Source organism: Parus major, chromosome 2 (genome assembly GCF_001522545.3).
Source record: "Parus major isolate Abel chromosome 2, Parus_major1.1, whole genome shotgun sequence".
NCBI classification, from domain to species: Eukaryota; Metazoa; Chordata; class Aves; order Passeriformes; family Paridae; genus Parus; species Parus major.
The window spans coordinates 61057769-61073102 of NC_031769.1; the positions used below are offsets into that span (position 1 = coordinate 61057769).

The 15334-nt window shown below is 41.9% G+C and overlaps 1 protein-coding gene across 1 annotated transcript; it reads left to right on the top strand.

Annotated features, from left to right (window-relative positions):
* The first annotated feature begins 851 nt into the window (after positions 1-851).
* CD83 (CD83 molecule) lies at positions 852-14893 on the top strand. The gene is made up of 5 exons (XM_015620271.3): positions 852-1040; positions 1169-1299; positions 11025-11241; positions 11354-11457; positions 13233-14893. The coding sequence occupies exons 1-5, from the start codon at positions 998-1000 to the stop codon at positions 13389-13391; spliced, it is 654 nt and encodes a 217-aa protein (XP_015475757.1). The 5' UTR covers positions 852-997; the 3' UTR covers positions 13392-14893.
* Positions 14894-15334: the final 441 nt, after the last annotated feature.

Sequence of the window (15334 nt, forward strand, 5' to 3'; positions counted from 1 at the left end):
CCCTCTGTCCTAAATACCTTCTCTTCATCATGATCTCAGTAGCCCAAAGACAGCAACTACAAGTGTTTTCCAAAAATAACATCAGCAACTTTCAGTTTCAGGATTTGTAAATGCTTCTGTGATCAACCTTGGACTTCCTCAAAAATTCTCCAGGGGTAAACAGCTCTCACAGATCACAGGGAAAGGATTTCCCCTCCCCCTTCCAGATATCTAGAGGGGATGTCCAAATGGTTCCTCTTCTGGGAGTTTCCTTGACCTTTTTCCATGATGAAACTTTCCAGCATATAATTTGTAAAGTTATGTCATTCCAGATGCTTTTGTTTGTCTTGAAAATGACAAAATATGCTAAGAAGAGATGATGTTCTACATCATGTGTCCCTTCCTGCAGAGTTAAATGTGTGACTTTACTGAAATACAGTTTGTTTTGCTCAGCCATGCTGATAATTCCTGATTAGCCCTTGGCCCCAAAACAAAATGTTTCTGTGGTACTGTGACCTGAGGTCTTAAATGTGGTTTCAGAAATGTCACATCATAAGGCCAACCTCTGCACAGGCACTGTGCTGTTAGCTGCAAAGAGAAGGTTGAGAGGGGATTTGGGGCTGACAAGCCCTTTCCCCTGACATTTTGTCACTCAAGAGAGATTTCGCTCAGTGCTGATTTTGATGGTCTTCACAGCAACCCACAGTGCCCCTTGGTCAAACTTAACTCTGTTCAGATCAATACAGAGGGGGAGAAAAAAGAAAAAAGGGACATGAGCTGCTGCCACTGCAAGTGCTTGCATAAATGGGAATGACCTCACAGGTTTAAGGGGAGGAGCCTTGGTTTATACATGTAGGGATTTTCCCTATGACCAAAACCTCAAGATAAGTCTGGGGGATTCCCCAGTCTGCCTTCAGAAATATCACTCTAGAAGCAGTCACAGCCTCACTCTGCTCTCACAGTCCATCCTGCAGAGAGGCACGCTGTTGCTGCTCTGTGATCTGAAGCAGTGAAAGCCATGTCCTTGGGAGTCTGTGCTCTGCTCATCCTCCTGTGCAATGGTAAGTGGGCAGCCCTGCAATTTTCCTTCTGCTCTTTCATGTTTGTCTTGTGGGGATATGTTTTGGGAAGACAGGAAGGATTGTGTAAGCAATCTTTTTCAAAGGTGATGTGTACCTATGCTTTGCAGTTTGGTGCCTGATCAGTGGGACTTCCGTGATGATCCCAGAAGTTGCTGTGAGGTGTGCTGAGGAAGCTCTGCTGCCCTGTAAAGCTCTTCAGGACTCCTCAGTCTCCTACCAGACAGTGTCTTGGTATAAAGTAAGAAAAAAGCCTAAGTTACTTCAATAGTCTGCTTTGCTTTCCTACTTGGTAATGGCTTATCTTGTACAAGATGGGTTGTTTTCTGCAGGGGCATCCTCCCATTAGGGCAGCAGAGAGAAAGCAGCACTGCAAACCTTTGAGCTGACCATGGAGAACAGGCCTTTTCCATGTCATTGGAGATAGGCTATTTGAGAATGATCCCCTGAATTGCTCTTGGCCTGCTTTTGTGTCTATTTATTGCTGGCTTCTGTGGATCAAAATTCAGGTGATGCCCCATGTAAAACCGGCCAAATACTACTCCAAAGAGGAGTCTTCCAGGATTTTCTTCAGAGCAAAAAACAGATTTTAAGCCTTGCAAAATCAATCAACATCTCCAAACAGGAGATGATTTTGTTCTTTGAAATAGAAGGCCTAAAAAAGTACATGCTATTCTTCAGGAAGATTTGACTAATGGAGTGGGCATAAGGGCAGGGTGTGAGCAGAAGGCAGATGGAGAGCTAGAAATTCTGAGTTATCTCTTTCCAGTCATGAAGTAAAAATATATCTTGACTGCTTTGATTCAGTTTCTCTCTCCAGAGCAGGAGAGCCCTGCTGACCACCTGTGTAGAAGGGGTTACAGGAATCATTCAGCTAATGAGCAGAAAAGTCCTGCTCAACATTATCAAGATGAAATTTCTTAGAGGTAGAATTGCCCAGCAGCAGAACAGGTGCCTGTTGACCAGCTGTATGGCACCATGTATTTGTATCTCAGCACAGAGCTTCAGCTTATGGTGTGAGCCAAATCCATGGGAAAACAATGTTGGTTTTGTTCTCCTCCATTCCCTACTCCCAGCCATACTCCTGCTGCTTATCATGGGCCAGTCCTGGTGGTCTTGTTACCTGTTAAGTCAACTCTCTGTTGCTTGCTATAATAGTGGAAAATCAATCTGTGAATAAAGATTTTGTGGGTTACAGGGTTGAATTACTTTCCCATGTGATGGTAGAGCACTGGAAGGGAAGAGGAGAAAAACCTCTATTTATGGGTGTTGAAAACTGTTACTTTATCTCTGCCAGAACCTAAAGCCACAGCCTTGGCTTCCTCAGCAGTTTGGTCAGATACAGTTTGAAGCTCATTTCCTACAGTAAACCAAGAAACAGTGCTTGTTATTAGATACAGCTTCTGAGGTTGAAACTTGCAATCTGAATTTCATTGCTGATACAACAGTGAGCATCTGTCTACAGACTAGATGACAATTGTACCTCAAAAGAGCTGTTTTGAACTTCTGACTGCCAACCCACCAAGAGCAGCATCTTTTTCCATACTGTTGAAGAAAGCACAGGTGGTAGACAGAGAGGAGAGAATAATGCTTTTGGATGAATTTTACTATGGGATATGGAATATGAGTCAACTTATCCCTTTTCATTTTCTGCCTCAAAAGGTGGATAAGGATCTATGTTTTCCATCCAGATACATACTAATTATTGAAGGCTACCTTTCTCCCACAGTGTCCAGGAAGAGCAGAGAGCTCATGGAAGGCAAACCATGTTGTCTGAGTTGAGCAAAGTGGTACGGGGTGGGGGAGGAATAAACAGAGGCTGGCTGGATCCCAGAAAAGTCTCCCCTATAGCAGTGTTGGAAGTCAACAAAACCAAAAACAGGCTGAAGTGTGGGGATACTCCAGAAGCATGTGCTTCCCCAAGTTCAGTGGGAGCTGGGAGGGACAAGCAGCAAACAGCAGCCAAAACCCATTCTCTGATGGAGAAGTATAAGGAAACCCTATAAACCCAATTCTGTGTTGCCTCATAACTCTCTGCAGTTCCACCTGGGCACAAAATCTCTGCACGTGTACAGGAGGGTGATATTTGATGATGTCTTTTGTGGGGGCCCTCTCTGGTGCTGCTTCCTCTTGCAGTCTAGACTGCCACTGCACGTTCCCTGCATGTCCCCTGCCCTGTTCCTACAATCTCCACTGCCTCCATGGTCTCATTGCTCATCCTTCTTCACCTTCACTCAGAAAAGGACTGGTTTTCCAATGTCCAGCATAACAGAACCTCACACTTGTTTTCTCTGCTGACACAAAACATAACAGAAGTCTAGCTATCGTCAGTTCTTGCCACAGTCCTCGGGGCCTGATGGCACCAACCACGGTACTGCAGTCTTCTGTTTGCTTGTCCCATGAGAGAGGTGGGAAGCAGGGACAGGCAGGCGGTGATGCCAGCCCAAGGCACAGTTGTAGCCATATTTGGAAAAGCAGAGCATCAGGTCTAAAAACCCTGACTCTCCATGGGGAAAAGCAATCTAGGCTCAGTGTTTCATGCTGAACAAGCAATACTTCTACTTGTGGGGCTAGCTAATAGGCAACCCCATGAAAATCTTTCTCCTCCCCTCTCTGCCCTTTGGCTCTGTGCTGCTGTCCCCTCTCAACACTGCAAAGGAGGGTGAGGGAATGGTGGAGTGTGACTACCCAACACAGGTAATTACTCTGTTATTTAAAAACAACTACTGAAGGATTAATCAATAAACACCACATATAACCCCAAAGGACTAATTAAAAGGTAATTCCAACAAATTGTATGAAATTTCAGGCTGTAAAGTTCAAGCAGCTGTTGGGCAAAATCTTTTGTATGAGGTCACTTTGAACTGTGAAGTAAATGCAAGCAATTAACCTTTGCTTCTGTTGCTTAAAAAAAATGGTGGTGGCAATGTTATGGTGCTGCTTGTGCAGTTGTTTGCACAGGGTGAATGTTCTGTGAGCAAACCCCTCCTTCCCACTGGCACCTCTGTGTGCTCAGACCAATTAAGGACCAGTTTGTTACAATCTGTTAAAAAACAGGTTGTAATTTAAAAGTATTTACTGTATAGGGAAGTGATTGTCTAACTGAGTTAATATTCTGGTGTCAAAATCCAACTGGGTGTAAAAACAATGGTTTGCATTCAATTCCTTTGCTTTTGTTAATGTCTCATACTGCAAAAAAAACCCCATGGATGTGTTTGACCAGCTGTGCATCCAGAATCATGGGAGCTAATTACTCTCACATAATTCACCTGTGTAAGTAGTTCTGTGCAGAATCAGGATCACGGTCAGTCAGCTCAGACAAAATGATTTTTACTTAAAAATATATGAAGTAGGCTGGCTGAGAAAACTGGGGAGACAGTAGAGCACCAAGTCCTTTTCCAGCCTGGTACAGCTCTCATTCCATTCACTATTCACTATTCACTATTGAGCTGATGAATTTCTGTTCTCTGGGTGGATGAATTATGAGAAATAGGTAGAATAATTAGGCCCCCAAAATTTAGGTGCTCTTCAGCAAATATTTCTTTTCCAGAGAACTGAAAACAAGGTGGAAGAAGGAGGAGGAAGACTTTGCTCAGTTCTAGCTGGCTAGGTTTTAGCTATTTATATTTATAATTTTTAGGAGTGCTGGGCAGCCTGCATGCCATGAACCCATATATGAGCAGCATGGAAGTTTGCCAGCTGAGAACTGAAAACTAGGCCTTTTTTGCCTAAGCACCCAGGCACTGGGAATTGTCTATGGAAATGCTGGTTTGAATCTCTCCAGCCCACCTACAAGACAAGGCTCTGGGTAATGAAACTTTACTTACCTTTCTGCCTTGTACGGCTATTGAAAACTGAACAGTTTCTCCTTGTGCAGTAGATTGAAAATGAGAACCACTTCATAAACCCTCATAATTATCACTTTATATCCAGTTTGAAAATCAAGTTTAAAGAAACACAAATGAAGTCCCAGTGGATATTACACTATTTTCTTCATGTGATAGCCAGAAGTGTCTTAATCTAAAACAAACCTTGAGGAAGAGGAAAGAAGGCTGTGCTTCAGTGGAGAAAAATCTGTTAACTTTACAGCACTTCCTTGAAAAAATAAAAAAAAATGGTGGCAGAATAAGAGGGGGAAGTCATATTACAAAATAAGAATAAACATTTTAGACATATAATATTGACTGCACCTTCCTTCAAAGGAAACTACTGTTTCTAAAAGTGCATAGCTGTGATACATTAGCATAGGTAAATATTTGCTATATTACTTGAGCCAGATTTCTAACCTAGGAAAAGAAATGCAGTCCAATGCTCCTCAGACATCTATTCATCCCCAAGTAGCTTCATCACATTGATGATATTGATGATTTAGACAGGAAGGGAGCAATGGAAATGATTCCATGACCAAAACAATTCTTTTGTCTCATATGAACTAAGGCTGGATGTCTTTAGCTAAAAAAAAAAAAAAAAATCAAGCCAATCCAAACCAACTAAATGATAAAGAGTCTGTGTGAGTTAAAGGGCTTTTCCAGATGGTTCATGTGTCACACATAGCTCCTTCACTATGTTCACTAGTTGTTTTGGGGTTGGGTTTTGGATTTTCTTTCATCATCTCCCCCCCTGCCCCCCTTTTTACAGCACACTCAGAGTTCACTCACATGTGCCCACAATTTATGACTGTTATTTTCAAATTTAGCTTTGGTACCTCTACATGACACTGTATAGGAACCATATGGATGCACCTTTAGCATTAATCAAATGTGGAAGTGTTTTTCTGCTGAAAAATATACCTATTAAGCAGTTTCAGCTCAGTTGTGTTTCATTATATGTTGGCTATTGGGCATTGCCAGAATCCTATATATTTTGCTTTCAGAAAATAAATTCCTTCTGGCCATATGTAGATTTTTAGCTCTCTATAACATTCAGAAATTTCAACTTGGCCACTATGCCTGTTACAGTTTTAAACAAAACCATTTTTACAATTATCTTACCCTCACTAGAAAATAATCTGATGTGGATATATTCCACCTTTGAACTGACATCAGTTTTGGACCTCAACCATTTTCATTGAAATAAAAATTTTCTTTTATGGGAAAAGTGGTTTATATTGGCTCTTTGATTTACCTGGAAGACAGTGTGCCACCTTAGTGTGGGAAAAGTTTGATGAGAAAAGGTATTCAATGAGAGCAGAGAACATGAGTTTACATGAGAGCTGCTCACTCTCACATGTTCATGATAAAATTAAACATTAATTGATTAGTTGGATGTACAGCATGGATGAATTGCCTTCTTTTAGGGTACTACCATGTAATGCAGTAGCAGATTTCAAAACAGTAGCTAAAACCTAGCCAGCTAGAACTGAGCAAAGTCTTCCTCCTCCTTCTTCCACCTTGTGTTTAGTTCTCTGAAAAATAAATATTTGCTGAAGAGCACTTGAATTTTGGGGGCCTAATTTTTCTACCTATTTCTCATAATTCATCCAGTCAGCTCAGTGGTATTTTCAATCAAACATATCCCATTTTAATAGCCACTGTATCACCACTGCTATTCTTCTCAAAAAGCTCTGGGCTAGGAGAAACTTAATAGGAATCAGTCAATTGCTTAGAGAATATATGTGGGAAAATCACAACTTCTTTAAACCATGTGATTCCAAGATTTTGAGAACTAGAATAACTTCCAATTATACTCACTAAAAACTGACAACTAGTGCTGGCTCCCCTAGGCTGTGTCCAGTCCTGAATAGTCTATTTTAGTCTCAAAGGATGGAGATTCCACACCCTCTCTGGGCAGCCCATTCCAGTGTTCAACCACCCCTACAATAAAAAGGGATTTTCTTTTGCTTAAGTGAAATTACCTGAATTTTAGTCCATGCCCATTGCTTCTTTTCTTGTCCCTGAAGGCTGAACACTGAAAAGAGTCTGGCTTCAGCTGGACTTCTCTATTCCCCTGTTAACCAGGTTGAGTCAATAGTGGTAAGATGATCCTGTGCCTGGTCTCCTCCAGGCTGAACTATCTCTTCCACCTTCTGCTCATGTCAGGTGCTCCAAGATATTATTCATCTTGTGCCCCTTACTGGACTCCCTCAGATATGACCGTGTTTGTCTTGCCCTGGGAGCCTAGCATTTAACCCAGAACTCCAGGGTGTGTCAGCAGGGACTCAACAGAGGGGAAGGATCACCTCACTTCAGCACCTGCTGGAGATATGCTGCCAGGGATTTCCTGAAAGTCTGCCACAGACGTTGCTGAAGGAAAATGGATATGTAACATGAAACATAAACTCACATTTCTTCTGGTTTTTAATTTTCTAATGGGTAGTTTTATGCAGATAGGCAGAATTATGTTGCCAGCAAGTCCCTGTTCCCCAGCAAAATTCTGTGGGGATTAATCCCCAGCAGACTGCATGGTAACCAGGCCCTTTTTATGAAATAGTTTTAGTAGAATTTTCTACCTATCCCCACACAAGCCTTTTGAATTTTGGTAAAGCCATTAGCAGCAAACATGGGAGTAGGAACAGACCTCCTCCCTTTTCTCCTCCATTTGGAGGTGGGGAGCAGGGGAAGCTGGCATGCTGCAGTTTGCTCAGCAGTGAGATGTAAGGAAAATGAGACACAAATGAAATGTGGGAAGAAAAGATTTTTTTCACTGATTAAAGAAGAGGATGGTCCCTACACAAGTAGATTGATGTCTCTAGCAGCGCATGCTTTGATCCCTCTAAGCTTGTGTGGAATTAATTAGGTAAAATCCCCAGCATTTACCTTGGGCTGTGGTATCACCTGGAGGACACTTGGCATGAATTAGCACTGGTTTATCATAGAAGCTTGAGCTGGAAAATGATCTGTCCAGTGAGAGTCTGCCAAGTAATTCACAGGAGGAAGCAAGCAAAGTGGCATTTTTGTAATTTTAATTAGGTTCAGGGTGGGAAAGAGGTTGTCTTGAATAGAGCAAGAGGCAGAACAATAACCTTACTGAACATCTCATGGATTTCCTTTTATACAGCTGGGATATGAGGATGCACTCTGCAAATTTGCTCAGATGTTTTCTTGCTATGTAGAGAATTAAAAAAGGGAGGGGGTGGGGGTTTTTTATGATTTTTTTTTTTTTTTTTAAATAAGCTAACAGGAGATAAGATTGCTGTGGAAAAGGCTTGGTTCAGGCATCAGAGAAAAGGTTGCTTTGACCTCTGAGTAGGGGTGGATGCACTGCCTGCAGAGGCTGGAAAAATGCCACCAGATGTCTCTGCAGCCTAAATAATGTTGGGATGCTGCTGGGCACACAGCAGCCCTGCAGACTGCCTTGCCTGCCCTTGCCCTTCAGTAAAGAGGAGATTTAATGGAGGAAAGCATACAAACCCCAAATTAAACCCACACATATGACCCTTTCCTCCTCCCAAGATGCAAGGTTCACAACCCTCATCCGGGTCACCAGTGGTTTCTCTGCAAGTGAGGGAGCCAGATTAGTCCACAAAGTAACTTTTTCTGCTTGTTTTGGGGAAAAGCATGTTGTTAGTGCAATTTCATGACACTGCTTTGCCTTACACAGAGCATGTCTAAGGCAAAATTCTGACAGTATTTTCTGCAGGGTCACCATCATGGTGCTTGCAACAGCAACCAAGCACCTTAAAAAGCTTTGGAGGCAATAATCAATCCTATCCCTGACTGTTCTCGTGAAGTAGAGAAGTTAAATCATTTACCCAAAATCTCACTTGGAATATGTGCATGGTCAGGCATGGGATGAATGGACTTAATTGAGTTCTCCCTTACAGGAGCAGTGCTGATTGCAATTGCATACGGAAAGATCAAAGTGTTTTCTCATTCCCAGATCTCAGCCACAAGAATCACACCACCATTTACCACCCAAGACAGCAATTATTTATGCTGCCAGTAAATGAAAGGCAAAAACAAAGCAAAAAATCCCTAAACAAATCTAATTTTTTTTTGTGTGTGTGTAGCTCAGACCTCCTGTCTACAATTTAGGGCAATGCAAAGGGCAGCCAGGCTGGTTCCTTTTATTGCCCTGCGGGCAGTTTTAAATTTCACTGAGGAAGGGGGTGGTAAGGGAAGGGAGAGTGGCAAAAATTAGATCTGAGGGAGGTCAACTATATCCACTTAACTGCTATTGACCTAGTTGTAACCAGAGCTGAGCCCAGCCTGGGTATTGGAATTCCTCTGGCCACATCTCTGACAATGTGCAAGGCCTGAAAATACCTAAATCCCTGTAGCACAGTGAAGTCCCCACAGCCTGAAAACCACCATACATACTGCTTGTCTTGTAGCTGCTTGGGGCTGAGTGCAGTCAGAAAGAGAAGCTGGGGTAAATTTACTGGGGGATTAAGGGGAAGATTCTTTCCTCTTTCTGGGTAAAGTGTGGAAAGCCCCAGGAAATTACTGCTCTGTGTTTCAGTTGATGCACTAAAATACCCAAAACCTTTCTGAGAAAGAATCTTTACAATTAAGGAAATCTTGCACTTTAGTCTCACTCCTCAGTTTCTGAAAAGTTCCCCAAATTGCAGCTTGTTTTACACCATTTTAGGCTGCAAAAATAGCAATATATAAGGGAGCAGCAGACCCATATTTCTCTCCAGACTCTTGAGTGTGCTTTCCTCCTGCAAACACATGAAAGGGAAACCAGATACTCCTAGCCTCAGTATGAGAAAGTTGTGTTTTAATAACTTACAGTGTAACTGTTATACCCCAATGCAGTAGCTATGCTGATAGAAAGTAAGCACCAACATATGACCCAAAAATATCTCTATTAAAATAAAATAATAATACTAGAAAAGCCTTGGCTTACATTTGTTATAAGTTTGGCTGAAATGCTGAGACTTGGACTTATGAGCTGGCTCTGGTCTGGCTCTGCTGGTCCACAGAAAGATTGAATTAATTACTTGGGAAATCTTTATGTAGGGCATGCTGCCTCGAATCCCAGGCAGCAACTTCGATGAATAAGAATGGACACAGGCTAATTCAAACCCTTCTTCCATCTTTCAAATCAACTTAGTGATTTCTCTTTTCTTTGTGGTTCCCAGCGAGTTGTCATTTTCAGTGCATCCTATCGCCCCTCAGTATGAACTGTTCTGGGAATACACTTCATTCCTCCAGCAGCCTCTCAGCAATGCCAAGGAATGCAGCTCTTCTGGTTACAATTAAGAAATTCAACACACAAATGCTCCCCAAGTGCACCAGAACCTGCCTGTGACCTTCACGCAACTGAATCTGAAGGAGTCGAAGCAATTTTTTGTTCTTTGGTTTCAGTCATGAGTGGAAAGGAGGGAAGTGGGGCGGGGGGAAGCCTCCATTCCTCTAGAGAGGCAGCATGGTTTCAGGGGTCAACTACACAGAAACTGGCACAGGAAAGTGCGTTTTCCAGGGCTGCATTCCCACTGGGAACTCTAGGCTGCAGAGCTGCTGGGAGGATGCCAGCCTGTGCTTGGCAGAGCCCTCGTGCAGTGGCACACTTGCTGGGTTTGCAGGTTTAATTGTCACCACTGCAGAAGGTGTGCTGGCAGAGCAAGCACAAGCAGAAGTGGAGCTTTTCTGTCTGCTGCCATGCTCTCCTGGGCACCTGTGGTCCCCAGAGCCACCACTAAGCACCTGGGTAGGGCTACCTCTTGCTGCCTCTGCTCCATCCCCATTGTCTGTCTTTTGGTCTGAACCCTTCTGCATAGGCCCACTGAGAGCAGACTCCACCCCTGCCTTCTGTCATGTTGCTGTTCCAGGTGAGGCAGCTTAAGAAGTTATTACAGAGTAGTTCTATAATTCCTATTTATATATAGAGTCCATTTAAGCAAAACCCCATATACTTTTGGATTGCAAGCATGAACACATTAAAAGGATTTGAGGTTGTGCTCCCCCCTGCTTCTCTTCAGCCTCTGCATTTTCAGCCATAAGCTGGCTTTAAAATTTTCTTTACCCTAAAATTGAGGATGGCGCTGTTGCCCAAGAAGAGAAATATATTTGTGTTTTTCAGATGGCTGGAGACAGCAAAGGAATAGCATGGGAAGTCCTTGATGTGGAACCTCATTATCCACAAGAAGCTGGGGGGTCCTTGGAGCTCTCTAATGACACCTCCTTTTCACTGAGGATCAAAAATGCCACCAGCCAAAACAGCGGGACATACAAGTGCACTTCGGGGGGGCAGAACGGAGAACGCAATCTGAGCAGCACAGTCACATTAAAAGTAACAGGTACAGTGGAGAGCTTTGACTGTCCATGCTCTGCGTGGCATGTAAGGAAGGTAACAGTTTTAAAATATTTTACAAACACCGGAGCAATGTAACACTTTGCTTTACATTTTAGGTTGCCCTGGAATAGAAGAGGACAAACTAAGTAAATACAAAGGCGAGCTCTTGATGTTGACTTGCCTTGGGATTTTTTACTTGCTGCTCATCTTCTTTACTTGTGTAAGTAATTCTCTTTCTCATAAGCAAAGTGACAATACCAACAAAAATACCCCCACTCGAGGGGTGTAAAAGCAGTAAAGCAGTGCTAGCACTGCTTTAACACAGCTGGTCTGAAGCTGGTGTCCATACTTAATTTATGATTAAATTCAGGTACATGAGGATGGAGTTACAGAGAGAAAGAACTGCACCCTAATCTAACTCAAACTATCAATTCTTTTCCTGCACTCTCACTGCTTGTTTCTACTTCCAGTTACTCTGTGTAAAGTACTTATCAGTTTAAGGGCACAGTAACAGGTCCTCTGGTTTAGTACCTGGGAGCAGCATTTGTCCAAGATGGAGGCATGGACCCCTGGGAATCCTTCTCCACCTATGGAGCTGCTTTGTGTGGTGGCATGATGGACCTGTGCAAGTCCACCTGCTTTTTGCCTCAGTTTCCACACTAGTAAATTGGTGACAACCTCATTTTAGACAAGCACTTTTTGTGAAGTCACATCTTTCTTGTTAAACAGACATTTTAAAATACATGGAGGAAAAACCTCATTGGGGAGTTTATCCATACCATTACTGATGGCTGGTAATTCTGGGAAAGGAGGGGAGAGGAGGTACTTGGGAAGCTCACTCCACAGAGGAAAAATTATGCTTCAGGTGCCGTGGCAGTGAAGTTCCCACTTCATGCAGAGGTCTGCACCTCCTGGCTCAGAAGAAGCAAGAATCCTGGGTGCCAGTTCAGTGCATCACTGGCTGCTTTGTAATAAAAACCAAACCAAAACTAGCCCCAGGATTTTGTGAGGTCAGATTTAGCTTTTGCTGCCTGTTTCATATTTGCCTTCTTGTTTTGCTCCTCAGCAGATGAATCATAACTGTTGATCAGAGTGTATCTAATTAGCAGTGCTAAATGTAGCTTTCCATGTATCTTCAGGGAGCAATTAAATTTATGCCTGTCTCTTTTTTAGATTGACAATTCTGCCAGTAATTTGTGCCATTCAGACTAAAATTTGACGAGATAAATCTTGTAGGAATTTGTTAGGATGGAAGAATGAAAGCAGGGATATCACTCAGAAGAGACAGATGCCCCATGTTCTTCTCTGTGTCCTGAAAGAATTTCAGATCTCTACAGAAATCTCTCCTCCCCTTACATAAAAAAAGTAACAGTTTTAGTGGTACAGTTAGAAAAAGCAAAGCTGTGTAGTGAAGATAATCACTCTGGTGGAATTATGCATATCTTACTTCTGGGTGAGGCCCTGTCTCAGGTATCAACCTAGCTTTCATCAAAATTTAATATCTACCTGATCTCACAAATGAGGTTCATTATTTTAAATGCCTGTTAAGTTCTTACAGGTGCCTTGTCCTGTTCTTTAGTGAAGATTGTGCCTTATCTCCGCTAAACTCAACAGTGACATTCACTTTAGAACTGGTTGGCAGGACTGGGACTTTACATTGACAACTTGATGAAAATATTTCAGGCACTGGCTTGCATTGAAGGCAGGTGGAAACACACTTGCAATAGTTTGATGCAAGGCCTGTTGAGATGAAAATGTGAATCAAATATATATATTTCCTTTTTTGACTGAGGCTTTTGTCCTAGAAAGTTCATTGATTTAGCAAGAAATAGCAGCTTTTATTAGTATTGGGTGCTTCTAGTGACAAAAAAATGGGAAAGGTGTAAAGAGCTATGGTTAGCAAAGAGAAAAGGAAAACCTTCAAAAGTTTTTTTTATAAATTATCTTTCATAGGAATTCTCAGTTTCAAGCTTTCCTTTGTGTTTTTTCTTTTAGACATGTCTAAGAAAAGAGAGTATATCTCCCAATTACCAAAAAACCAGACCAGATATGAAGCACATGCTCACCCTCATGAACGTACATGAAATAACAACGTTCCAGCATTTAAACACCGACAACACTTGCAAAAATGAGCTTACTTCAAGTTTTGTCTAAGTTGACATTGATGGCACTGTGGACTCATCAGGAAACACAAGCTGGACGGCTGAGCAGTATGGAGAGGAAATAAATTATAATATATTGTCTCTTCAGAGCAGCCTGAAAGTACAGGTACCTTGTCAGTGATCTGCTTGTGCTGAACAAGCCTTCAACAAGCACTGTTATGCACTATGGTAACTTTTGAGAGTTAGTCAGCTAAGAAATACCTTTACAGCTACACAACATGTTACAATGCTGTTATGAGGTTGGTATCAACTTTATTTCACTCTGCTGTGAAGCCCTCTTTTTCTGAGTAAGAATATGCTTCTAACATGAAGACTGAATTATAGGGAGTCCATGGCTGTGCAAAGCCAGCGGATGAAGCTCTTCCCTGGACTGATATCTCCCACCTGTCCAAAGCAAACACAGCAGGTGCTGTGGTATGAAAAGATAAGTGTGCAGGGCTATCTCTGCTCTAAGCCTGGTCCTGGGTGGAGTTCTTTTACTACAAATGAGATGTTACTCATCATGTGATGTTCAAGTAGGCTGAAGATATAACTTCATGCTCTGGGCTGGACAGATCAAAGCAATATCCACTCTTAAATCTTAGAGTAACCGACAGGCTGAGAAAGATTTTTTTTGAGTGAACTTTTTATCTCAGCAGGAGAAATAGGGACATATTTTCCTGATTAATCTATAGGAACCTTCAATGAGACTGTTAATCTTAAATAAGACTGAAGAAGATTGTGATATTAAGGACATGAAAAGATGACTTTTTGTGTGGTTTACAAAACATGGAGCCAAATGTATGCAACACTTATTCAGTCAAGTTACATGAGTGAGGACCAAAGCCATGGCTTGGAAGAAATCAACCAACCACTTCTTTGGGATGTACTAAGCTAGCTATGAGATACAGGAATGGAATCTGGGACATGAGCTTTTGGCAGCATATGTATGTGGAAAAAGGACATGAGAAAAGTTGAACTGAGGCACACAATAAAGGGGAGAGAAGATTAGTCCTTTTGGACCAAAATGATCTTAGGCTCTGAATCCAAGGAACCTCCCTCTATTGGATTGCTAGTGCAGAAGGTGAAGGAAGAGGAGTCTAAAGTGATTGTGGTTGCTTATGCCATAATGTCAGAATTTGAGCCCAAACATCAGAACTTGCATAACCTGAAGAACACCATCTTAAAAAAATACTTCAAGAACTGACCGGCAACATAACCGGCATGCAGTTTGGAATTCCAGGCTGTTGACAAAATAATCTTTCTGCAATCCTTTAACTAATTTTGAAGAGTTGGTGGGAAGAAAGCTGTACATCACTCAGCACTGGCTTTGTGAGCAGGGTAGATGTCTGTATTGCTGGAGTCCAAGAAGCTCCTGACCAGGATGACTTGTAGTTACAAGGGGTATGAAAATTACTTAGAACATAGTAAAGTAATGCCACATCAACTTTTTGTTTTCTGTAGGTTTTTAATTTAAATGTGTGTAGGATACTTGAAATAAAAATTCAGAGATAACCTACAGTTTGTTTCTTTGTGCCACATTATGGCAAATAAACCCAGAAAAAATCCGTATAAATTACATTTTATTTTACAACTAGCATAATTACATCAAATAAGATAGAGATGTGATTCAGCCTCTTCTGCAGGAAAAAGCATGTATGTATGTATAACTGATTAAGCAATGGATAATTTTATGCACTTCTAAGAACATAACACCATTTAAATTTTCATCAAAATTTCACTTTCTGTCCAAAGTGCATTATAAAACACCTGCTCCCTACCAAAAGGCAAGTCATTAGGGAAAACACAAGGGTGTTTCAGTCTGCCCACAATCACTTTTAAACATGGCCAACCATCCTGGATGACCTGTATGTTTAGGAGACAAAAAATATGAGCTGAAGGCATATGCATTTCTCCATTTGGTCAGGAAGGCTTAATACCCAACAGTCATAGTTT

Bases quoted from the DNA above. Each gene is read 5' to 3' on its own strand.
- CD83 (XM_015620271.3), top strand. From the start codon at position 998: ATGTCCTTGGGAGTCTGTGCTCTGCTCATCCTCCTGTGCAATG. The intron at 1,300-11,024 runs GTAAGAAAAAAG...TGTGTTTTTCAG, and splicing joins AGACAGTGTCTTGGTATAAA to ATGGCTGGAGACAGCAAAGG. The intron at 11,458-13,232 runs GTAAGTAATTCT...TTTTTCTTTTAG, and splicing joins TGCTCATCTTCTTTACTTGT to ACATGTCTAAGAAAAGAGAG.